General features: G+C 35.3%; 1 protein-coding gene across 1 annotated transcript in view; it reads right to left on the bottom strand.

Annotated features, from left to right (window-relative positions):
* Positions 1–26,060, bottom strand: part of mta1 (metastasis associated 1) — a 66,580-nt gene that overhangs the window by 25,364 nt on the left and 15,156 nt on the right. Inside the window, exons 2-4 of the mRNA XM_051134028.1 lie at positions 24,994–25,061; positions 22,151–22,244; positions 1,931–2,057 (exon numbers count right to left, since the gene is read on the bottom strand). Of these exons, the coding sequence (XP_050989985.1) occupies positions 1,931–2,057; positions 22,151–22,244; positions 24,994–25,061 (289 nt within the window). The remainder of the gene's footprint in view (positions 1–1,930; positions 2,058–22,150; positions 22,245–24,993; positions 25,062–26,060) is intronic.

The raw sequence follows: 26,060 nt of genomic DNA, 5'->3' as shown, positions 1-26,060 counted from the left end.
ATTTATCTGGAATAGAAATCTTTTGTAACATTATAAATGTCTTTATCCTCACTTTTGATCAATTTAAAACATCCTTGCTAAATAAAAGTATTAATTTCTAAAAATATATTTCCCAAAAAAATAAAAATAAAAATTATACTTACTCCAAGCTTTTGAATGGTATAGTGTATGATGTTACAAAAGCTTTTTATTTCAGATAAATGCTGATCTTTGACTATTATAATATAATATCTATTCATCAACGAATCTTGAAAAAATAAATAAATACTCAACTGTTTTAATTATTGAAAAAAAAAAAAAAAAAAAAAAAAAAAAAAAATATATATATATATATATATATATATATATATATATATATATATTTTTTTTTTTTTTTTTTTTTTTTTTTTTTTCAATCACAAGGATAAATTACAACTTAAAATATATACAAATATAAAGCAGTTATTTTAAATAGTAAAAATATTTCACAATTTTACTGCTTTTGCTGTATTTTGGATCAAATAAATGCAGGCTTGGTGAGCAGAAAAGTCTTCTTTAAAAAAAAAAAAAAAAAACACATTCAAAACCTTACGATCCAAAAACTTTTGACTGGGAGTGTATAAATAAAATAAAATAAAAAACAAACCTGGTCCTCAAGATATCAAGATATAAGAACAGATACTTAGAATTTCTCAGAAGTGAATCATTTAAAATGTTATTTGTACTTTATTTGATTAAGTTTGCATGAATTAGTACTCCTGACAGATCCCAGAGCTAAAACAGACCTAGAAAACATCAAACCTTAAAAAAAATAGTAAACATAACTTGCACATCCTGGCCACTTTCCAGTATCTTAATATAAATTGTGGCAAAATGGACAAAATTAAGAAGCTGGTAAGTATTTTCTCTAAGGGAACGGAGAGAAAAATTTTCTGAAATTAACTTGTTTTCCCTTTGAATTAAGTTTATTTCTCTAACAACCAGGCTTAACATCGTTTGACTTTTCCAAATTAAATGTATCTTGTTTTAAGGATAATTAGATATTTTCAATGAAAAAAGCTGAATAAGGAATTTTTTTGGCAGTTTAGCCAAAACCCTCATATGAGATTTGAATAAATCTGGAAATCTAACTTATTAATCATTCTCTTGTGCTTAATGTCAGTTGCATTTAAATAACATTTAAAGACAATTATCTCCATTTTTAAATGAAGAGGTTTCCAAACACAACCTTTTTTGGTGTTCCATGTTTTTAGGTCACTGCAAATGAGTACAACAGGAGGAAAATCGACAATATTTTAAAACTGAGTCACTTGGTGAACAGTTCAAACCCCGGTAGAGATGATGCTGGTCGTTCACCTTCCATCACCGAACAACAGCGAAGAACCTGTTCACCCAGAAAGGTTTAAGGTCGAGCTCACTCCACCCTTGGGTCTGACTTTCTCCGCAAACTCAAAAGAAGATTTACATGTTCGTGAGTCAGACGTGACCTAGCCAGCACCTCAGGTCTGTAAGTAGGACACGAGCGGATGTGGCGCGGTGGTTTAAAAGGGCAGCCTTATGCTGAATAGCCGCTTTCTTGAGAACATCGATTTCATAGCGACTTCCAAAATAAAACTGGGCATGATCTCCATTAAATGATTCTATTCAAATATATAGATGACTTGACGGAAAAATACAAGCCCTTGAGCAAAACCGAGATTGACTCAATCTTCAATTGCTCTCCGCTGAATTTGTAGCGATGAGAGCGGCGTGAATGAACGAGAGGTTAATACTCTCCTGTGCTAGGGATTCCATTAGGCCAGAACATGAAAAAGACTGAAGGCAGCCGGTATGTGCGTGAGATGTGTGAGTCACGCGCAGACGCTAATGAGAGCGAGTCCGGTCGGCTGCTAGAGAGAGTGCCGCAGAATGAAGCGTATCCTCAATATCGACAAAGCTTTTTGTAGGTTACCTGATGTGTGTCGCGGGCAGAGACTCCAGCTGTCTGGAGAGGAAGAGCTCTCTGTGTCTCAGCTGATGCTTCTGTTTCTCTGGGAGATCCACCATTTCGGGGTTCTCCATCTCCTCTTCCATTTCTCCTAAAAGTCAGAAAAGATAAACATGTCATTCGGCCTCCTTATACCCTTCTTAATATTATTACAATTGCGATGCTGTATGCTGATGCTAATTGGCTGATCTTGATCATTATATAGGCATCAAAATGTCAGTTCCACTGATATTTTTGAATAACCTTTCAATATTTACCCTTCATGCAATTTAAAGGGATAGTTCACCCAAAAACATAAATTCTATCATTAATTAATTACCCTCATGTTGTTTCAAACCCGTAAGACCTTCGTTCATCTTCAAAACACAAATTAAGATATTTCTGATGAAATCCGAGAGCTTTGAACTATTTTAAGGATGTTCTTACTACCTTTCTGGGCCTTAAACTTGTCAGTTGCATTGCTGTCTATGCAGGGTCAGAAAGCTTTTGAATTTTATCAAAAAAAAATCTTAATTTGTGTTCTGAAGATGAACAAAGGTCTTACAGGTTTAGAACAACATGAGGGTGAGTCATTAGGGAGACAATTTTAATTTTTGGGTGAACTATCCCTATAAAGGTGCAGTATGTAATATTAACAGCTAGTCACTGAAATTATACTATGATTCACATCCAAAAAACTGGAGAGAGCTGTTTCTCCCACCCCCTCCTCCACAGACTCCACACTCAGTGGGTTGCCTTACACTGCAAGTTGATGAGTTGATTTATCCACGTTTTAATATGCTTCTGGTCATAGAGCTTTTCAGATAGATGCCAAGGTTTTTTAAGGTCGGGTAAAATCTGTGATTTCATACTCAGTGCATTTGTTTGCTTTTATGGCTGAAATACGCTGTGTTTTTCAACAACTGGCAACCCGAGGTGTCAAAATACTATTAGGTATATTAGCAGTGGGTGGAGTCACGCAGACTTAAACAAAAACAGACATTCTAACACGGAACTCACATTTCAAAGTAGAATAAGTGGCTGTTGGATTATTTTTCTAAGAAACAAAGTATGCATGCAAACTGCAAACTTACAATAACATTTTAATTGTTACAATAACAATTTTTTTGTCATTTCATATCATACAGTCAGGTCCATATATATTTAAGCACTGACACAATTTGTATTATTTTAGCTCTTGGGCTTAAAGTGCACAATCTGAGCTTTAATTTAAAGGAGAAGTCCACTTCCAAAACAACAATTTACAGATAATGTACTCACCCTCCTGTCACCCAAGATGTTCATGTCTGTCTTCAGTCGTAAATACTTTTTTTTTTTTTTGAGGAAAACATTTCAGGATTTTTCTCCATATAATGGACTGATATGGTGCCCCGAGTTTGAACTTCCAAAATGCAGTTTAAACGCAGCTTCAAACTATCCTGAATGTGGTTGTAAATGATCCCAGCCAAGGAAAAAGTGTCTTATCTAGCAAAACGATTGGTTATTTTCATTAAAAAAATACAAGTTAAATACTTTTTAATCTCAAATGCTCGTCTTGTCTTGCTCTGCCTGAACTCTGTGTATTCTGGCTCAAGACAGTTAGGGTATGTAGAAAAACTCCAATCACATTTGCTCCCTCAACTTCAAAAATCATTTCAAAATCATCCTACATCACTGCAGAAGTTCCAACCCAGTCTTTGCAAAGTGAACATGCAAAGAAGATCAAACACCCTTGACAAAAAAGGTAAAACAGCGATATAGGATGATTTTGAAGTTGAGGGTGAACAAAAGATGGGAGTTTTTCAACAAACCCTAACTATCATGGCCCGGATAAAAAAAAAAAACAAGTCGGGAAGAGCAAGACAAGACTAGCGTTTGACATTAAAAAGTATATAAATTGTATTATTTTTGTGGGAAAAAAAAAAAAAAAAAAAAAAAAAAAAAAAGATTGTATCGCTAGATAAGACCCTTCTTCCTCGGCTGGGATCGTTTACAACCACATTTGGGTTCCATTTTGGAAGTTCAAACTCAGGGCACCATATCAGTCCATTATATGGAGAAAAATCCTGAAATGTTTTCCTCAAAAAACAATTTCTTTATGACTAAAAAAAAGAAAGACATGAACATCTTGGATGAGTACATTATATGTGAATTGTTGTTCTGGAAGTGAACTCCTCCTTTAAGGGCATTATCATCTAAATTGGAGAAAAGGTTAAGGAATAACATCTCTTTAATATGTACCTCCCCCTCTTTTCAAGGGACCATAAGTAATTCAAGGAACCCAAAAGCTTTTTCATGGACAGTTGTGGGCTATTCCTTCATTTTTTGATACATTCAGAGAAAGAAAGAAAGAAAAAAAAAAAAAAAAAAAAAAAAAAATTCACATTGTTGAGCTCAGCAACATAAACAGTGGTGGATGATTGGATGATCCTCTCCATGGTGAAGAAAAATCAATCCACCAATTCCCGGAGGTAGGTGTGTCACTGTCAAAGTCTACAATCAAGACGAGACGAACTAAGAGCAAATAAAGAGGGTTCACCACAAGGTGCAAACAAAGCCAGATTAGACTTTGCCATAAAACATCTAAAAAAGCTAGACCACTTCTGGAAAAGCATTCTTTGGATGACTGAAATTAAGATCAACCTGTACCAGAATGACGGCAAGAAAAAAGTATGAAGGCGGCTTGGAACAGCTCATGATCCAAAGCATACAACATCATCTGTGATAGATGGTGGAGCAGTGTGATGGCATGAGCATGCATGGCTTCCAGTGGCACTTCCAGTGGCACTGGTGTTTATTGATGACGTGACAGAAGACAGAAGCAGCCGGATGAATTCTGAAGTGTACAGGGATATACTGTCTGCCCAGATTCAGTTAAATGGAGCGAAGTTTTTTGGGTGGTGCTTCACAGTACAAGTGGACAATGATCCAAAAAATACAGGAAAAGCAATCCAGGAGTTTTTGAAGGTAAAACAGTGGAATATTTTGCAATGGCCAAGTCAATCTTCTGATTTCAACTTGATTAAGCATGCATTTCACTTGCTGAAGACAAAACTAAAGCCAGATAGACCCACAAACAAACAACAATTGAAGTCAGCTGCAGTAAAGCAACACAAATTAGGAAACCCAGTCTCTGGTGATGTCCATGAGTTCCAGACTTAAGGCAGCCATTGCCTGCAAAGGATTCAACAAAACATTAAATATGAACATTTTATTTATGACTACAAATATTTGTCCAATTACTTTTGAGCCCCTGAAAAAATGGGGGGTCTGTGTATAAAAATGGTTGTAATTCCTTATTTTAATGATATATTTTTGAACAACTTCAATTAAAGCTTAAAGCAACTTCATCTTGATTGTTTCGTTTTAAATCTATTCTAGTGGCATACAGAGCCGAAATTATGAAAATTGTGTCATTGTCCAAATATATATATGGAACTGACTGTATGTCATGATGTAATGCAATAGTGTATATATACATAATCATGCATCCAGTCAGAACATATTCCAATTAAAATTTCAAATGAAATTTGAAAAACCAGTAGTACAATTGCACTTGTGTCTTTTGCAGTGTCTTGTGCAGGACACAGTTAAAAGTTCAACTGTTAAAAAATGTGCTTTAATGTTTTTAATTTTCCATTTCTTTGCCCTACACCTTGCAATTTTAAACACAACAATGCCTTCCATGTGAATAAGCCATAAGTCTATCAGAATTACTGTTGATCATACTAAAGGTCACAGATTAGAATCTAACTAAAAGTTTTGCACTTCAGTGTGTAACTTACACCGCACCGTTTGTCTCATGAACGACGCCCCAAACCACAAGACTTGTTGAGGAGAAAAACCTATGTAAACAAGGTGGAACCATATCAGTCATATCGCGAGATCAAGGTATGGGTCATTCTATAATTTCTAGCTTCTAGTTCACAATTATATTTTCCCAATCACACTACTATATGTGGAAAAAGCCACGTTTGGGTGTGCGCTTCAAAAATAATGTGTTTATTGTGATATAACTTCTTTTATTTGTACCCGAAAAACCATTGTCAACTAAGTTACCCACTAGAACACCCCCACCCCCAAAAAGGAATGGTTTGTTCCATTCTCGCATAATTTGCACAGTATGACAACATTTCCTCTAGAAGCACATGGATGAAACACTAGAAGTTATGTCCTCTCTCTTTGCCCTAATATTGGTTAAACTAGCAAACCTGTGTCAAGAGTGGATTAATTGACTGTCAAGTGTTACACAAGTATTATTGCTGACAATTAAGACAATTTAACTAAAACTTATGTTTTGTTTATGAAAATATATTTGTAAACATACCATATGCTCAGTAGTTCTAGGCTTCCCTATAGTGTATATATGAAGAGTTCAGATGCAAAACCAGCTAAAAGCCATCTCGGTCAAAAATGAGATGATACTGAGTGAATTCTCCTGACACATAGTATACGTCCATCAAATACTTTTACTTCAAACTTGCTAAATTCCAGCCTCAGCTTAATCAGAGGTACCAGTACTTACATAGAAACCTACACAAAGCAGCCAGAAAGAAATGCTAATTTTAAAGAAAAACGTCAGATGGATTTAGGGGCTTTTGCATCTGAACTCTTCATATATAGGCCCAAAACACTAAAACATAGATGTTATTTTATGCATATATTCCTATAGATAACCTTTATTTATATAGCACTTTATACAATACAGACTGTTTCAAAGCAGCTATGTAAGGTCATGTTTGGGTTTTTGGGAAACAGGAAAACCTTTTTCTTCACATTGTCAAATTCAAAATGTACCCCTATTTATAGAATGACCCATATCTTAGGCAACTTCACACCTGGCATGAAGTTGTGCTTTATGTGATTGGATCACGCTCAGATCTCACTTGATCACATTAAATGCAGGTTATCAAAGATAAACCTAAAAACCACAAAGCAGTTGGAGCTGATGGCCTCGTGGGCAGTGCGCCGACATGCAGCGGCACTGCACTTCGGGCGTCCCGAGTTTGAATCCCGGCTTGTGGTCCTTTTCCAATCCCATTCCCCTCTGTCTCACCCACTTCACTTCCTGTCGATCTACACGGTCCTATCTAAATACAGCCATAGAACGTCAAAACACTGCATAGCAAGTTAGCAACACACTAAAATCCACTTAGTAATCACAGCAAGCTTTTTCCAAAAAGAAATGAAAAGCAAAGTGTTTAATGGAGTTCTTGTATACTAAAGTTATGAGTTTTGAAAATTATGTAATCTAGAACAGTGGTTCACAAGTTTTTTTGACTTTTTAAATTCGAAGGAAAGACACTGCAAGAGCTGAACGTTCTTTAGCGTTCTCACTCTTGTTAACCAATGACTTCATGATTTAATGGACAGAGATTTTACTGATAACACGTTAGAGCTTGGCATTACCATAAAATTGTTTATCAAAATGCCTAATATTGACTAATTTACATGACTTTGAGGTCTACAAATCACATTAAGACAGTGGGATCCTTGGGAAAGGAAAGGAAAATGAAAACATGAAATCTCTTTTTTTTGTGGTTATGCCTTTTTTAATGCTTGTTTTGTCGTATTAAATCATTTTGAGTCCACTTATATGTTAGCTGAGGCCCCCTAGTGGACCCTGACCCATGAGTTGAGAATCATGTAATACACTACATGCTTTTTTTATCATCTGTTTGATAGTTCATATTTTTCTTAAATGAGAAGTCCACTTCCAAAACAAAGATTCACATATAATGTACTCACCCCCTTGGCATCCAAGATGTTCATGTCTTTCTTTCTTCAGTCGCAAAGAAACTTTTTTTGAGGAAAACATTTCAGGATTTTTCTCCATATAATGGACTGATATGTTGCCCTGCTTTTGAACTTCCAAAATGCAGTTTAAATTTGGCTTCAAACGATCCCAAATGCAGGTTGTAAATGATCCCAGCCAAGAAAGAAGGGTCTTATCTAGCAAAACGATTGGATATTTTAATAAAGATAATACAATTTATATACTTTTTAATGTCAAATGGTTTTTGAAGTTAGGGTTAGGGAGAGGGAGAAAATACGGTCTGAGTTTTTCAAGCTAGAATACACAGAGTTCAGAGACGAGACGAGCGTTTGACATTAAAAAGTATATAAATTGTATTATTTTTATTAAAATAACCAACCGTTTCGCTAGATAAGACCCTTCTTCCTCAGCTGGGATAGTTTACAACTGCATTTGGGATCGTTTGAAGCCGCATTTAAACTGCATATTCCAAGTTCAAATTCGGGGCACCATATCAGTCCATTATAATGGAGAAAAATCCTGAAATGTTTTCCTAAAAAACAATTTCTTTATGACTGAAGAAAGAAAGACATGAACATTTTGGATGACAAGAGGGCGAGTACATTATATGTAAATTGTTGTTCTGGAAGTGGACTTCTCCTTTAAAGGGATACTTCACTTTAAAGGGATACTTCACCTTTGTTCATCTTCAGAACACAAATTAAGATTATTTGATGAAATCTAAGAGCTTTCTGACCCTGCATAGACAGCAATGCAACTGACACGTTCAAGGCCTAGAAAGGTAGTAAGGACATCATTAAAATAATCCATGTGACATCAGTGGTTTAACCCTAATTTTATGAAGTTACCTGAACACATTTTGTATGCAAATAAAACTAAAATAACACATTTATTCAACCATTTTTCCTCTTCCATGCCTGTCTTCGATGCGCTTTCACAAGAGTACCACGACATATGCGTGTGGGATCAGAAAGCCCTGAGATTTTGTCAAAAATATCCTAATTTGTGTTACGAAGATGAACGAAGGTCTTTGGAACGACATGAGGGTGAGTAATTAATGACAGAACTTTCATATTTGGCTGAACTATCCCTTAAACACAATCCTTGAGATATAATTTGCATATAAATTAGCAATAATAAATAACGTGCGTGTGTGTTATTCGGACTACTTTATTTCACGTTCGGCTTCACAGGGTTAAATCTTCAACATTTCTACAAGTGCTAAAAAGATACTAATCAGGGAATTACACCATCTCCACAGGCCTTAAAAAGTTCAAAGCGAGGTTGAGTTTGTACTAGTCGATGAGTTTGTGACAGCCCTCCATCCAACCTAAACCCGCATCTTCAAACAGAGACTAATCAAACGCAATGTGTGCAAACGTGAAAATGACTGCAACAACCAAAAGAGAGCAAGACGACACAGACGCCTTCTCTTAATTGGGTTTACGCAAACACATTATCACCCCTCTCTTCAAAAGATTACCGGGGATGTACAGAGAAAGAAGACGTCTCTCTTGACAAACCCCACATATATGTGCTGTATGGAGGCAGAGTGCGGCGGAGAATGATAAGTGGGAGAGAGTCGGGAGGGAGGGAGAGAAACCAGCGAGCGTGCTTCAATTCATTTGGAGTTTCATTAGCGAAAGAGAGAGAGACAGATGGAGAAACATGGAGATGGAAGGAAAGGCAGCAGAACAAAAAGAATCAAGGGATTTTCAATTGCAAAAAAAATAAAGACGTTTGTCTGAAATCAATAAGCGTTCCCTCCTCTTCCTCACCGACATTCAGCACACATGTACACCGCTGCTTTCTACCTGTCACAAGCTATCCGCTTTTATCTTGCTATGAAGAAATCTGAAACTACGGTGGTCACTTTACAAGCGCTGCACATCAGTAACCGTTCTATTACAGCTGCGCGTGGAGTATCGACAACCCCTGCTGAGATACACGCCGAGCGAGGGATAGAGACAGAGCCTGAAACAAAGAGAGTGAATGGGATAAGATGACGCGAAAAATAGAGAACAAGAGAGAGAGGAACAGCCCTGTGGCTACGAGCAGCCTGCCGCGTCCTTGAGAGCCGTCGAGAACGGAGGAGCTGAACTCAGTAAACTCCAGTTATAGTTCTGAGAAAGAGAGAGGAAAAAAAAAGCCAATCATCTGGCTCTGCACCCTGCCTATACTCAACAAATTACCTCTCCATTTCACCTGTCTTAACCAATTATCAATTATTGATGAATGAATCGCCTTACCAGGTGGAGGGGAAGAAAAGAAGAGGAGGTTGGGCTGAGAATCCACAATCGTTTTTATTCACAACGCCTTCGTTTTCGAACGATTTAAGGTGTTTGGTTCAGTTAGCGGTTCTTGAATGTCTGCATTCGCCTACTGAAGTTTAAATGAGAAGATTTGTAAGTTCTTATTAGAGGTTAAAGAGCAGTAAAAACTAGATTTACACATTTTCTGTGCAAAATGGTAATGCTTGCCCATGCAAAATTCAGTATGAGGGTAGGGTGTTGTGGGTGGTTGATTTTTGGTCCAAGTCGAAATGATATTCTGGTCTCTAGTTATGACTCTGTGAGATTTTTTAATGGTTTTATCATGTGCCAGACTCTTTTTTGTTGTTGTTGTTGTACATCCAAAAAGTAATATCACATCTCTCCTCAACAAACCAAACGATTCACGTTTTCATGTTCACAGCACAAACCGTGGGGAGAAAAGAATCTAAGCACAAATAAAACCGAGAGTTGGGTTGGGAATCTAGAAAGTGTTCTTATCCCATTCTGCTTCGTTTACAAAAAATACTTGATGCTCTGAACTTTAGATTGTGTTAATTGTTCTTCAACGTTTGGATCCTTGCACTAATGTAGAGAGAACGCTGTATTAAAACTCTCTGACAGTGTTTTCTGCACCACTATTCAGCCGTGGCACTGCAGCACTCTCAATCTACCAGCATAGCAAAAGAAATTTTAACAAGAGATGTGAAGCTGCAGTCTGAAGTGAATCTGATGTAAGAGAAAGATGAGATTCTACTGTAACATATGCGACCCTGGATCACAAAAGCAGTCTTAGGTAGCACGGGTATATTTGTAGCAATAGGCAAAAATACATTGTATGGGTCAAAATGATTTTTTTCTCTTTTATGCCAAAAATCATTAGGATATTAAGTAAAGATCATGTTCCATGAAGATATTTTGTACATTTCCTACAGTAAATATATCAAAACATACTTTTCAATTAGTTATATGCATTGCTAAGAACTTAATTCGGACACCTTTTAAAGGTGATTTTCTCAATATTTTGAGATTTTTGCACCCTCAGATCTAGATTTTTCAAATAGTTGTATCTCGGCCAAATAATGTCCTATCCTAACATACCATACATCAACTGAAATTTAAAAAATTGGCTCTTATGTTTGGTTTTGTGGTCCAGGGTCACATATTTCAAATGCGTTATCGCCGCTGAGGGTACAGTAACACACAAAATAAGTGAACTTTTTCAGAGAGTAATAAGTTACTCTCTGAAAAAATTATTCACACAAGGGTTGGATCTCTTTTGCAATCTTTGTTATGACAACGTTTAAAGGGTTCATCGGATGCAAAGTTCACTTTTACATGTTGTTTGAACATTAATGTGTGTTGGCAGTGTATGTACAAATCTACCCTATAATGATAAAAATCCATGCAGTGGTTTTTAAATAATCTGTAAAAATAATATCCCCTTTTTCAAATTCGAGCCATTCTCAGATGCCTGTCGGTGTGCCGTCACACTGACAGAGGCCGCTCCCATGATAGTTGATTGACATGAGCGTCTTACCTCAGATCAGTTGTAACAGTCCGACCTCCGTTTTAATGCCGGAGCAGAGATGCAAGTTAGACAAGAATATCTCCGATTGAGCGATTGAGGTGTTGTGTTGCTGGATGTAATAATGAACAGTGGTCGTCATTTACTCCCGACATCTGAGCTGCTGAAGATGCAGTAGATTACGTTTGTTTGTGAAGAGAATGCGCCTCCCGATCAACATAAATGCGTCTATGTTCGCGCTAATCATTCGTGATCCAGCTTCACTTACAGCAGAAGTGAGTATAAGGGGTTTTTTTTTTATGAATCTCTGCAATCACCTTTCCTAATAACATGCTAGTTAGCAAGTTTTGCGGTTAAACGGGCTAAATGCGGCTAAAGTAAACAAGCTCGTCACTCCACAGAGAGAAGAGAGGGGCGGGGCGAGCAGAGCTCATTTGCATTTAAAGGAACACTCCCTCAGAATGGGATGATTTTAGCAGAATTTTTAACCAAAGTATATTATAGACTTCTCATTAAGACCCCAAAGAATCATATCAACTTGTGTAAAATGAGCATCCAATGACCCCTGTAAGTAAATTGTGTTTAACCATAAAATTGAGTTAGAGAAATATAATTTGTAGCATAGAAACAAACAATCTGATTATTCCAAAAACTCCTTGAACCAATTAATCTTATCTGTTTAAACTAAAATGAATGGTTAGCATAGCACATGGTCAGTGGAACTTATTTAGCATGTACATTTAATGAACAAGTAAAATATTAGTTGGCATTGGCATGAGCACAGTCATTGCTCATATGGTCAGTGTAGTGTATACTCTCATACCGCCCACAACTTAACCACAAGCTGTTAAATATAACATTAAACACTAAAATGTCTTTCCCTTTACTAAAAACAGATAAATAATATCTAATGTCAACATTTACTCACTATACAGTCCTATGAAAAGCATGTGGGATGTAGAAATCCACTGCCAAATCAAAGTTGTCAAAACAAAAACAAAGTTACTGCAACTTACATCAATTACAGAAAAACCATAACGTTCTTTTACATTTAAAATTTTCTTCCACAAGTTTAAATTACACACAGCATTGAGCTAAACAATCAACAATATTATGTCAACATAGCATATTAAAATAATGTTAGCAAGGTTTAATTACATTGACCAATTTGAATTTTTAACTTGCGGCCATGCATTTAAGTTGTAACAACAAGTCACCTGAATTTATTTTTAGATAACTGTCCAACAAATAATGATTCTTCTGATTCTTTTATATACAGTATTAGCCAAAAAGACCAACAAGTTACAATTTGAACCTAAAACCCACATTCACTAAATTGCAAGTCAGTACTTTTGCAGTACTTTTTCGCAATGTCCAAATTGAGATTGCATGTGAGACATTAATCAGTATTATTACTAAATGGCTGTGCAGACCACAACATGCAACATGTTCTCACTCTCATATTGACAGTTAATCACTTTTTGATGCTCAAGGTACCCCTTTTAGCGTAATTTTTTTAATGCACAGGGTCTCCTTTTAGCATCACTTTTCTATGTGCAGGGTCCTCCACTGATTTCAGTTGTTTGCCTTAATTTAATGATTTACATGCATTTGTAAAAATATAAATGATTTAATATAAATTTATACTTTTATTGGAACACCTAAACCCTCCCCTACCCTAAATCTTCCCACTTCTAAACAATATTAAACATTTAACGGGCAAATAAAAGTACAGTCATAGGTATTTATTGCACAAACTGACCATACAAAGCAGTATAAAAGTATTACAAACAAGTCATGTTGCATTTCAAAGACTTCTGAAGCCATACGATACATTTATGCAAAGAAGAGAGTAAAACAAGGTTTTAATAGCTGAAAATGATCCCGCGCCATCATCTCGTTCAAATATAAAAAGTGCAGAGATTGCACACAGGATCTGAGCTTTATGGTGGATGGAGATGGTGATTGATGGTATTTCTCTTACAAATTAATCGTTTTATATTGACAAATGGTTAGGTTTAGGGGCAGGGGCTGGGTTACGTACTTATAAAGGTGTAAACAGTGTGACGTAAATTAAATTGTTGTGACTGTTTACATTTGGGGGAGAAAAAAAAAAAAAAAAAAAATCACACCCCAACATATATGCAATAATGGCAATATTATTACCTGATACACACTTTAATCATGACGATAAAATTCCCAATACCTTTTGCGTCAGCAAAAATTTACGCTAAAGGGGTACCCTGTGTGTCAAAAAGTGACGCCAAAGGGTCCTGGCCAAGCATCAATGTGACAAGTTAGGAGTGAGAATGTGTTGCAATAAGTAGTTAATGTAATATTGTTTAGTATAAAGTAATATTGTTTACACAAACACACAGAGTATACAATTTATAATTTTACTTTTTTTCGTTAAAATAAACGCTGTTGTTTTTAGCTTTCTATTCCATCCCAAATAAATAAATAAATAAATAAATAAATATTTTAAGCTGCACAACTGGTTTTAACATTGATAATAATAGTAAATGTTTCTTGAGAAGCAAATTACCCTATTAAAATTATTTCTGAAGGATCATGTGACACTAAAGCTTTCCCATCACAGCAATAAAAACTTATTAAAACTATATTAAAACAGAAAACAGTTATTCAAACAGAAAATCAAAATTCCCTTGATCTTTTGACATACATGAAGTCATTGTACTATAGAAATGTTTCAAAATTTAAAACTCTCTCATTAGTGTAAAAACAGCTTATATTGAAGCCAATCTGCCAAAACGACCGGCTGTTGATTGTGCTACTTTATGATGTAATAGTGTGGCTAAACACCGCCAGATGATCAACGCTGCCTCTACATCACTGCCTGTTTAGCCCCGCCCACCGATTCACACATGTAATGTAAATAACGAGAGGTGAACACAGGTCTGTGCAGAAACCAAACGATAGACAACAAGATGCTGTGCAGTGCCAAGTTGTGGAAAAACACTGTCCTTGCATTGCTTTCCTTCTGATTCTAATATTAGGAAAGAGTGGATGAACTTTATTTTTAACAAAGATCTATACAAAAGCCCATACTGACCTGTCTCATATCTGGAGGTCAGAGACTATTTTTCATTCATTCATCTCTCACATGCACACACACACACTAAATACAACAGGTACCGCCTCCATAACCACACTCTAAAGCCTCCATCCAAAAAGCTTTGGCCACAAATACACACACTTTCGCTTTGTACGACCCTTGCGTTCATATAAACCCACACCACGCGCAACCTTTCTGTTGATAAGGACATGAGAAGATACGGAGACGAATTCCGGTGCCTTTTTCCGATCGCTGTTTGTTTATGTTGCCCTTCCAATTCAGGAAGAAATGTAAAAACACACAAACACAGCTCACTCTGACAGCCGTGACTCAAAGCTGTTGCGCTCAGCACCGAGAGGTCGAGCAGAAAGCACAAACAAGTGGAGCGGCTGAGGCCGACGAGTGAGGTGATTCCAGTGAGTAGTTCACAGCAGGGCCAGGTCTCTCTCTCGGCACACATGGCGCCTCGCTGCCTCATGCTCTCAGGGCCCAGCGAGGCGGAGCCAGCATCACAGAGAGCAAAATATTTCATCTGTGAGTCACAGCACCCGCACGCTGCTGACTCCTCCAACGCTCAAGTCAAGTTTACACACCACAAGCTCTGCTGGGTTATAGCAAGGGTCAAAGAGCACCCGGAAAGTAGACTTCTACAATTTCTGGAGTTTTACTTGTCCATGCAGAACTTGTAAAAGAAATAAAGAAAAAAGAAAAATGAACTTAATAAGAAATTACAAAGAACTAAAATATAAATAATATATAATAAAGAGAATAAACAATAATAAAAAGAGAAAAAATAAATTACAAAAAAAGAAAAAGGTAAGAAAAAGAAGAAAATGAAAAAAGATAAAAAGGAGGGAAAATTAAGAAAAAAAGATAAGAAATTAAAATGAACTAAAATAAAAATAATATATAAAAAAGATAATACATAATTATCAGAAAAATACATCAAAAGAAAAATAAATAAATTGCCAAAAAAAAAAACCATAAGGAAAAGAAAAATCAATGGGGATAAAAAGGAAGAAAAATAAATGAAGAAAATGAAAAAAGGAATAGATAAAAAGGAAAGAAATAAAGAAACAAACAAACAAACAAACAAAAGAATTAAAAGCAAAAGAAAAAGAACATAAATAAATTACAAAAAAACATTAAAAGAAAGAAAGAAAAATAACAGAATAAATTACAAAAAAGTAGATGAAAAGGAAGGTAAAGAAAGAAAAAGAAATAAAAGAAAAAAAAAAGAATTACCATAATAATTTTTAATTTAAAAATAAATTACCAATATTTTTTAAATAGATAAAAAGGAAGAAAGAAAGAAAGAGAAAGAAAAGAAAGAAAGAAAGAAAGAAAAAAGAAAAAAAGAACATAAAAAGAAAAGGAAAAGGAAAAAGAACAGAATAAATAAATTACAAAAAAAAAAAAAAAAAAAAAAAAAAAAAATCAAAAAGATAAAGAAGAAAAATAACAATAAATTTACCAAAAAAATTAGATAAAAAGGAAGATAGACAGATAGATAAACAGATAGATAGATAACAATAAATAAATTGCCAAAAAAAAAAAGTAGGAAAGAAAGAAAGAAAGAAAGAAAGAAAGAAAGAAAGAAAGAAAGAAAGGAAGGAAGGAAGGAAGGAAGGAAGGAAGGAAGGAAGGAAGGAAGAAAGGAAGAAAAAAAGAAATTACAAAAAAGAAAATACAATAAATGTATAAAAATAGAAAATAAAAATAAAAAGGAAATTACATAAATTACAAATAACTAAAATATAAATACATAATAAAGAGAATAAATAATTTACCAAAAAGAAAAATAGAGAAAGAAAGAAAGAAACATAAAAATATATTAAAAAAGAAAAATAATAAATATATGAGGGAAGGAAGAAAGGAAAAAAGAAAATAGAGAATAAAAATAAGCAAAACGTATAAAAAAGAAAATGTGGACTAAATTAATCCATTCATGAATAAAATTAATCCATGAATCACAAAAAATGAATGAATCTTACTAAAGGGAAATTATACCCTTTTTAATTTGGGGTTAAATATTTCTTTAAAGCACATAATTGGGTATTTAAACAAAACCTCAACCCTAAATATGTGCAACAGCAAAAGTGATGCTTGCAAGCAGCACTAATAATGCACAATGGGCCGAGGCGCTGCCTCTAGCTCGTTCATGAAGGCACATAAGGCCACCTCCAGCCAACACTGAACTAGTGTCTTCCTTCTCATTGGCTATGCCTCTCCCTCATTCTCCTTCCACTTGGTGACTTTTCTTTTTCCTGACGCTCTTCCACTCATTCTTCAACTCCCTTACCCTTTTCCAAAGGCAGAGACAGGATGTAGCCCACACCCATGTGGTGAACAACCATTCCTGCCATGAATTTTTCACATATTGCAAATGTCTGAAGGTCCACGGAGAGGCTGCTGGCATAGAGGAGAGGTCCATAATGCGCGCACACACACACACACACACACACACACACACACAGAGAGAGAGAGTTCCTCTTGACTGCATCTGTGTGGTCCACATGAACAAATAGGCTTCACGGTCTCCGAATCAGACTTGTGTGTTGCGGACCGAAGCCGAAATCTCTTTTATACGCACAAGCACCGTGTCTAACCCCGTACTTACAAACCTCTCAGATAGCCCTCTGCTGATAAATCTCTACAGCAGCCATTTTGGAGGAAGGTTCTGCTCACAGCAGGAACAGATTCTCTTCTAAAAGACTCACAACTACAGTTCATTCAAGAGAGGAGGGCGTTTTAAGGGCTGTCACTCATTTGAACATTACATAATGGATGGCACAAATATCTTGCAGCTTTTTGCCTGAACCTCTAACAAGATTTAAAGGATTAGTTCACTGCAAAATGGAAATTCTCGATCATTTACTCACCCTCATGTATTTTGAAAAACGACTAAGCTGCTCTTTTTCTTATAAAGAAAGCGAATGGGAGCCAGGGATGTAGAGCTGCATCATTCAGTTTCATATATGTGACCCTGGACCACAAAATCAGTCACAAGTAGCACGGGTATATTTGTAGCAATAGCCAAAAATACATTGTATGGGTCAAAATTATCAAATTTTCTTTCAAATTGTTAGGATATTAAATAAAGATCATGTTCCATGAAGATATTTTGTAAATTTCCTACCATAAATATATCAAAACTTAATTTTTGATTAGTAATGCATTGCTAAGAACTTCATTTGGACAACTTTAAAAGCGATTTTCTCAATATTTTGATTTTTTTGCACCCTCAGATTCCAGATTTTCAAAGAGTTGTATCTTGGCCCAATATTGTCCTGTCCTAACAAACACATTGAAGCAAAGCCTATTCAGATATTAGATGATGTATGAATCTCAATGTAAAAAAAAAAAAAAATTGACCCTTATGACTGGTTTTGTGGTCCAGGATCACATATATGCTTTTTTGCATTGAGCAGCAAGAACATTCTGCTAAATATCTGAATATCTGTTTTACGCAAGAAAGACGGAGCATACAAGTCTAGAACGATATGAAGGCGGGCAAATCACAAAATTAGAATTTTTAGGTGCATTATTCCATTAAACCAAAGAGCCAAAAACGAAAGCATGAAATTTGTTCTGCACAATGAATCCGAATGGGAAAATGTCAACAAATGTGTTTAAAAATTAAGATTAAAAAAAGACTCTCTAGACTGAATCGAAGAAATGTGCACAGTCAGCACAGCGGTGGTGTTCTGATAATGAGCTGATGTAGAGAAGCAAACATAAGATTGTGATCAAAACCAGCTTGCTATCAAAATAACTTAGCATACAACGACATCCACACACACACAGACCTTCCAAATTGTGCGTGGTAATATGCCTATAAAGACTTAAATGAAGACTCTATAAAGACTATTTTGTGCGGTCATCTGTTTGATGTCATTGTGAAAATCATATGCTGTTAATTAACAATATTTGTTGGATTTTAAAGTCTTTAAAAAAAAAAAAAAAAAAGATAAAACTGTCCCTATTTAATAAACATCACTGGTTTTATTTACCAGATCAAATTCTAACCACTTTAATTACTTTGTAATGAATGTTGTTTCACTCAGAAATATGTAACACAAAATTCAAATGTGTGTGAATGGTCAATCATGTTTTTAAAGAAGCAAATGTATCCTTCACTACAAGGTGCCTGAAACTTAAAGGAATAGTCCACCCAAAAATGATAATTACCCCATGAAATACTCACCCTCAAGCCAGCCTAGGTGTACAGTTGAGGTCAAAAGATTACATACACCTTACGGAGTCTACAAAATGTTAATTATTTTACCAAAATAAGAAAGATCATACAAAACACATGCTGTTGTTTATTTAGTACTGACCTGAATGAGATATTTCACATAAAAGATGTTTACATATATTCCTAAAGAGAAAATAATAGTTGAATTTATAAAAATGACTCTGTTCAAAAGTTTACATCCTCTTGATTCTTAATACTGTGTTGTTAACTGAATGATCCACAGCTGTGTTTTTTTGTTTAGTGATTAGTTTAGTTGTTCATGAGTCCCTTGTTTGTCCTGAACAGTCAAACTGCCTGCTGTTCCTCAGAAAAATCCTTCAGATCCCACAAATTCTTTGGTTTTCCAGCATTTTTGTGTATTTGAACCCTTTACAACAATGACTGTATGATTTTGAGATCAATCTTTTCACACTGAGGACAACTGAGGGACTCATATGCAACTATTACATAAGGTTCAAATGCTCACTGATGCTCCAGAAGGAACAATGCATTAGAGCCGGGGGGTGTAAACTTTTGAACAATGATGTTTGGTACCTTTTTCTTATTTTGCCCAAATATTTTTTTTTTTTTTCTTTTCTTTTCTTTATTTAGTTCTGCCCTTCAGAATCTACAGAAGATACTATCATGTTTCCCAGAAGACAAAATAAGTTATATTTACCCTGATCTTCAAATTCAAAAAGTTTTCACCCCCCGGCTCTTAATGCATCGTCTTTCCTTCTGAAGCATCAGTAAACATTTGAACCTTCTGTAATAGTTGCATATGAGTCCCTCAGTTGTCCTCAGTGTAAAAAGATGGATCTCAAAATCATAGTTACTAAACAAAAAACAAAAAAACCTGTGGATCATTCAGGTAACAACACAGTATTAAGAATCAAGGGGATGTAAACTTTTGAACCATGTAATTTGTATAAATTTAACTATTTTCTTCTCTTGTCTCTAGATGTAAACATCTTTAATGTTAAATATCTCATTCAGGTCAGTACTAAATAAAAACATGATGTGATCCCTCATATTTTGGTAAAATAGTTAAGATTTTACAGATTCTGCAAGGTTTATGTAAACTTCTAACCTCAACTGTACATGACTTTCTTTTTTCAGACAAATACAATCGGAGTTATATTTAAAAATGCCCTGGCTCTTCCAAGCTTTATAATGGCACTGAATGGGTGTTAATAAAAAAAAAAAAAAAAAAAATCTGCATCCATCCATCATAAAAAGTAGTGCACACAGCTCTGAGGGTTAATAAATGCCGATTTGTTTGTGTAAGAAAAATATCCACATTTAAAACTTTAAAAACAGTAATCTCTAGCTTTTGCTAACTGTCGTATGCGTGTTCACGAGAGAGTGGCGTTCCAGCGGATGACGTAGGTGATCACAGTGACATGCAGAAGCGCAGGTAAGAGAGAAAAAACACCACACCAGTCAAGTACAAAATAAGAAAAATGACAGAAGTTTTCAAAATAATCCAAGTGAAGACTAGTTATCTCACCAGAGCTTATGCTACACCTATGTCATTTATGGATATTTTTCTTACACAAACAAATCGATTCACTTCAGAAGGCCTTTATTAACCCCCCGGAACCATGTGCAGTACTTTTTTATGATGGATTAATGCAGTTTTTTAGGCTTCAAAATCATTCACTGCCATTATAAACCTTAATAAAGAAAAAGTCATACACACCTAGGATGGCATCAGGGTGAGTAATCATGGGATAATTTTCATTTTTGGGTGGACTATCCCTCTAATATTGAAAAGGAACTTCATTCTAGCTCTGTGTGATAACAGACACCGGGCGGATGTCTCCGGAAACAAATTTCAGGTTTGGTGAGCCGATTGTGGGTGGCCATTGTGGACTGCAAACAAACTGGAAGACAGCTGCCTAGGAACACTCCCAACACAAAAGGCTCCAAAAAGTAAGCAGCAAAATTATGCTGCCTAATAAGGTGCTGTAATACCCTATTTTGTCCAAAATCACATTTGATGTTATGAGGTTCCATTTCAGTTAGGATGCATCTGTAGAAGGTAGCCGTTTATGCAGGTAGCAGAACAGCAAGCCACAAACAACACTTTCTATTTTTGAGTGAATTTTAGATAAATGTTCAAGTCAGCATAAGAAAATTCATCTATTTTGTATATGCATTTTATAGCTTGTATTGTTAACAATTCATCCATGAAAAAGATTTCTCGCTTTAATTTTTTCTGAATTCTGTTACAATTTAATGCAAATTTAGAATCAAAAATCTAATAATGAAATGAGGTAATTTAAATAATGTTTTAAAAAAAATAAATCAAATGAAAATCAAACAATTAATTTACAACAAAATATTGCATTTTTGTCAAAATGACATGCTTGGTTATATGATATTCCTAAAAAAATAATTAAATAATAATAAAAAAAAGATTATTACTTTGAGAAATAGATCTAGTATACGGTAATATGTGACCCTGTACCACAAAACCAGTCATTAAGAGTCAATTTTTTTAAAATTGAGATTTATGAAAGCTGAATAAATAAGCTTTCCATTGATTTATGGTTTGTTAGGATAGGACGATATTTGGCTAAGATACAACCATTTAAAAATAGAGAAAATCACCTTTAAAGTTGTCCAAATGAGGTTCTTAGCAATGCATATTACTAATCAAAAATTAAGCTTTCATATATTTACAGTAGGAAATTTACAAAAAAATCTTCATGGAACAAGATCTTTACATAATATCCTAATGATTTTTGGCATAAAAGAAAAATCTATAATTTTGACCCATACAATGTATTTTTGGCTATTGCTACTAATATATTCATGCCACTTAGGACTGGATTTGTGGTCCAGGCTCACATATATTTCTGTCATGCTTTCTTCACGTAAAACCGATCATTTAGTTTGTCCCGAAGATCTTTCAGTTTCAGTTTCAGTGTGTGTTTTACGGTGGTTTTTCTCAAATGAAACGGTGAAAAGCTTGTGAAGTGACTCTAAGAACAGCTCTGGAGATGAAGATCACGTAAACTCCTATATTGAGACGGCAGATGCCGAAAACACCGTAAGCGCTGTGTATTTGAGTTCGTGTAGTATACAAAACCACACCACTAATTTTCAGAGACACACAGGCTCAGACTTCATGTTAGACGACATGCACTGACAGTGTGCTGTTAGATTAATCCACATCGAGTTTATCATTGTTATCAACATAAATTCCATTGATCTCAATATGATGTCATTTGTAGTCCCATCTCGCCCTCCATTTCAGCTCAAAGTCAGCTCAGAGCATTGTGGGTAAAGTAGTCTCTGACAGCAACTCACGTGCATGTTTATCAGCGAGGGCGATGAGCGTTGTAGAGATGTCTCTGCGTCGGTAGAAACACACCACTTTGGCTTCCACGTTCCCATTCGCCGTCTGTAAGCGGAAACAGAGTTGTCACAGCAACAGCTTCTAGACCAATCAGCTCTTGGGGAAGCCTCAATATGCAAATCGAGGATCAAATCTTAACCATGACCTAAACACCTCTGCACTTCCTGGGTGATTTGAGAGGGTCTCGTCATGGAGAGAAGATGAGGAGGGCAGGCGGGGGGGGGGTGCAGTGTGATGCTAGAGGATGTTAAAGGCTTACAAGTGTGAACAGTACAAAAAAAAAAGATTTGTCAGTCATATAGGTGTGGGTTTTTGCCAAGCACTCACTACAAAACTGAAGCTTATCACCCTGTGCATATTTAAAGGGATCGTTTGTTCAAAAATGAAAAAAAAAATGTTTCATTTACTCTGTAAGATTTGAAGAACCTCCGACACTTTGATCTTCTTAGTTGACATTCTAACCTAAATTTGAGGTCATCATAAAATTAAGTCTGATTAGAATTTAATTGAAACTAAATTACTCTGTGCACTGAAAAGACTGAACGTGTAGGAAACCTTTAACCACCACTGGATTCCTTCTTTGGGCCAATTGGGTGGACCTTACAACTCACACTCATGTAATTCCAAACCAGTATGATTTTATTCCTTGGAACACAAAAGGTGAACATTCTGGCCACTATTTCTCAATATAATAAAAGTGAATAAGGACTAAGGCTGTAAAGTTTCAAAAAAGTCAAAAAGCACCATGAAAGAGTGATAAAAATAAGTGAGTTGAAGTTGCAAACTGAATCAGCTGAATTAGTAGAAAGAAAAAAGGGGGGGGGGGCATAAATCTACCAAATGACTTGTCAGTGACAGTGTTATTTAACAATTATTTATATACTTTTTCAGTATTTATTAGCATTTATAATTACATTTTATTTTTACATACTTTTTTTTTTATTTTCAGCAATTTTGAATTTTGTCATTTATTTAAAAGATTTCAATTTAGCTTTAATTTCACTTTTTTCCCAGTATTTCAAAATTTATCAAATCAACTAATTTTGATTTTCATTTTGTCCCTTCATTTTTTTTTTTTTTCAGTATTTCAAGAACATTTATTTATCAAAACAACATTTCTCAACTTCATTTTGTTTGTCATTTTTATTTATTTAAAAAATTATTTATCAAATCAACATTTCTAATTTTCATTTTCGGTCTTTTTTTTCCCAGGGTTTTTTTTTTTCCAGAATTTTAACAACATTTATTTATCAAAACATTTCTAATTTTCATTTTTTGAAATTTTTACAAGCTTTTTTTTTTTTTTTTTTTTTTTTTTTTCAGTATTTCAAGAACATTTATTTATCAAAACATTTCAAATTTTCATTTTTTGAAATTTTTACAAGCTTTTTTTTTTTTTCAGCATTTCAAGAACATTTATCTATCAAAACAACATTTTTAAATTTCATTTTTTTTCTTTCTCTATTTAGCTTCAATTTCATTTTTTTTTCTGTATTTCAACAATTATTCAACAAAACAACATTTCAAATTTTCTTTTTTGGGTTCATTTTTATTTGAAATATTTTTATTTGGCTTTAATTTCAGTTTTTTTTCAGTATTTTAACCATTATTTATCAAAACGACACTTTTTTAATTGTCCTTTTTTGCCATTTCTATATGAAATGTTTCTATTTAACTTTAATTTCAGGGTTTTCTTCCAGTATTTTAACAATTATTTATCAAAACAACATTTCTAATATTAGTTTTTGTCATTTTTATTTGAAATATTTCTATTTGGCTTTAATTTCGAAGTTTTTGAAATTTAAGTTCAAGCTATAGTTATAATCATCTAATATTTATATTTAAAGTGCCCTTATTATGCTGTTAAGGTTTCTAATATTGTTTTGCGAGTCTCCTACAACAAGTTTACATGCACGCAAGGTCAATCAATGCTTTAGTTTTCTCAAAATATGAATTTACATTACCTCATTCTCAGCAATTCTCAAACGATTTGTTCGAAGCATTTTAAAGATTCAGTCTCTAAACCCCTCCTTTCCATGAGCCTACCCTGCTCTGATTGGTCAGATGGCCCAGTCTGTTGTGATTGGTCTACCACATACAGCGCATATCAGAAACGATACGCCCACTGACATAGTTTTGTATTTTAAACGCTTGATAGAAAATATAAACATCTATTATTTATCATACTTACAGGTTGTGATTCAATGGAGCCAGCTGATTCAAATAAAATGGGTACGGAGTCATCTTTCAAGAGCAAGTGTTTTGTGAATCCCGCATTGAACTCCCCGAGATTAGAGAAGCAGTCGTCATAAAATGACATGTTTGAGGGCGCGTCAAGTTGTTCCCAGCCAGCCAATGTATAGCAAAGCATGATGCAAATGTGTTACACCGTTATGTGTAACCGTCACAGAAGTGGGCTCCAAATTACTAACGACTTGCTTATGCTCGACTCGAGTGATGATTCTTTCTTTTGGGAGACGATAACTTTATTTATTGTGCATTTTGGGCTTTACAACGTTGCAGATCGTTTGCATTCACATACAGCTACATTACACATTGCATGAAAAGCAAAATTCGAAATAGTATAATAGGAGCATTTTAACAAAAACATGGATTTTTCCACTCTTGAAATTGCATTGCTATTTGCTCATATTTGCTCACAAGCGTGTATACTACAAGAATGCTGTGACTTGGATACAAACCGGGCTTTTTGTCAAAGACATAAGGGTGACCTGCTTCAGTCTTGTAGTGTTTGATTGGCTTTTAGCAAAACACACACTTGTTTGTCACTCACCTTGTTAAGTTCCTCTATTCGCCTGATCAGCAGTGGATTACTGGAGGAGTTTTCGAAATAAACATAATCTGTGAGGAGAGAATGAAACAAGAGTTAGTGTTCGCACACCTACAGTCTGTCAGCGACAGGCAGCATCTCCTGTCACGCTCCCACACCTGCTGAGGCTTACCGGACTGTTTCAGAGACTAAACAGAGCATTCTCCGCCGGGATACATGACAGGAGCGCCGCTGCCTTTTGGCGAGTTCCCCAACAACAACACTTCAAAACAAATGCGTCGACACTGTGAAAAGCTATGGCGTTTGTAACTCAACCTCATACATAACCTTCAGCGTCCACTTTTGACTGGCACCAAACGGCATGCCAGTATCAGGGACTATCTTGGGTAAAACACACCATTGAACACTATGATAAAAAATGTATTCAAAAATAAATAAATAAATAAAGAATGCATTTCAAATGCACATTTGAAATGACTAAAGCACATATCATGTGTGTTTTAAACTATATTTTCAAAAGATTCTTTTATCACAGCCCCACTTCTGCCATTGACCCTCCTACCAATTCTCTCAGTTCTTTCTTTCTTGTGTCAGCCCTCCTTTCCCGATGTATTTGTGTGTGTTTGTGTTCTGTGCGTGTGCTGTTGGCCTTGCTCCAGGGCGTGTGGGCTCTGTGCAGGCTTACGGCTCTGTGGGACGTCCCCCGCAGGCCTCAGGCTTGGTGGGGTGCCTGGTCTTAACCCTGTGCGCGCCAGGACCTCTGGCAGATTACACCCCACGTACAGCAGACGGCATACACATACACACACGCTACCACAGTAATCCCATGGTTTGGTGGGGTGGGGGCAGGGGGACCAGAACATCAAGTCTGGCAAAAACACGTTTGCAAACTCAGTGTTTGGTAACACGGCCATGTGAGCCTACAGTTCCTGTTTCAGAGAGAAGTCTGTTTACTAATACATCAAAATGGATGATTTTTCTGAGATTTTAAAGGGCAAAAAAACAAGACAGAACTATACTTCGGGAATTATATACTTTGGTTTTGAAATACAGCACCGTCCTACAGCCCT

This window comes from Labeo rohita, chromosome 17, assembly GCF_022985175.1.
Source record: "Labeo rohita strain BAU-BD-2019 chromosome 17, IGBB_LRoh.1.0, whole genome shotgun sequence".
Taxonomy (NCBI): domain Eukaryota; kingdom Metazoa; phylum Chordata; class Actinopteri; order Cypriniformes; family Cyprinidae; genus Labeo; species Labeo rohita.
The sequence above is the reverse complement of the archived record's forward strand: the minus strand, read 5'-3'. Positions and strand labels throughout refer to the sequence as shown.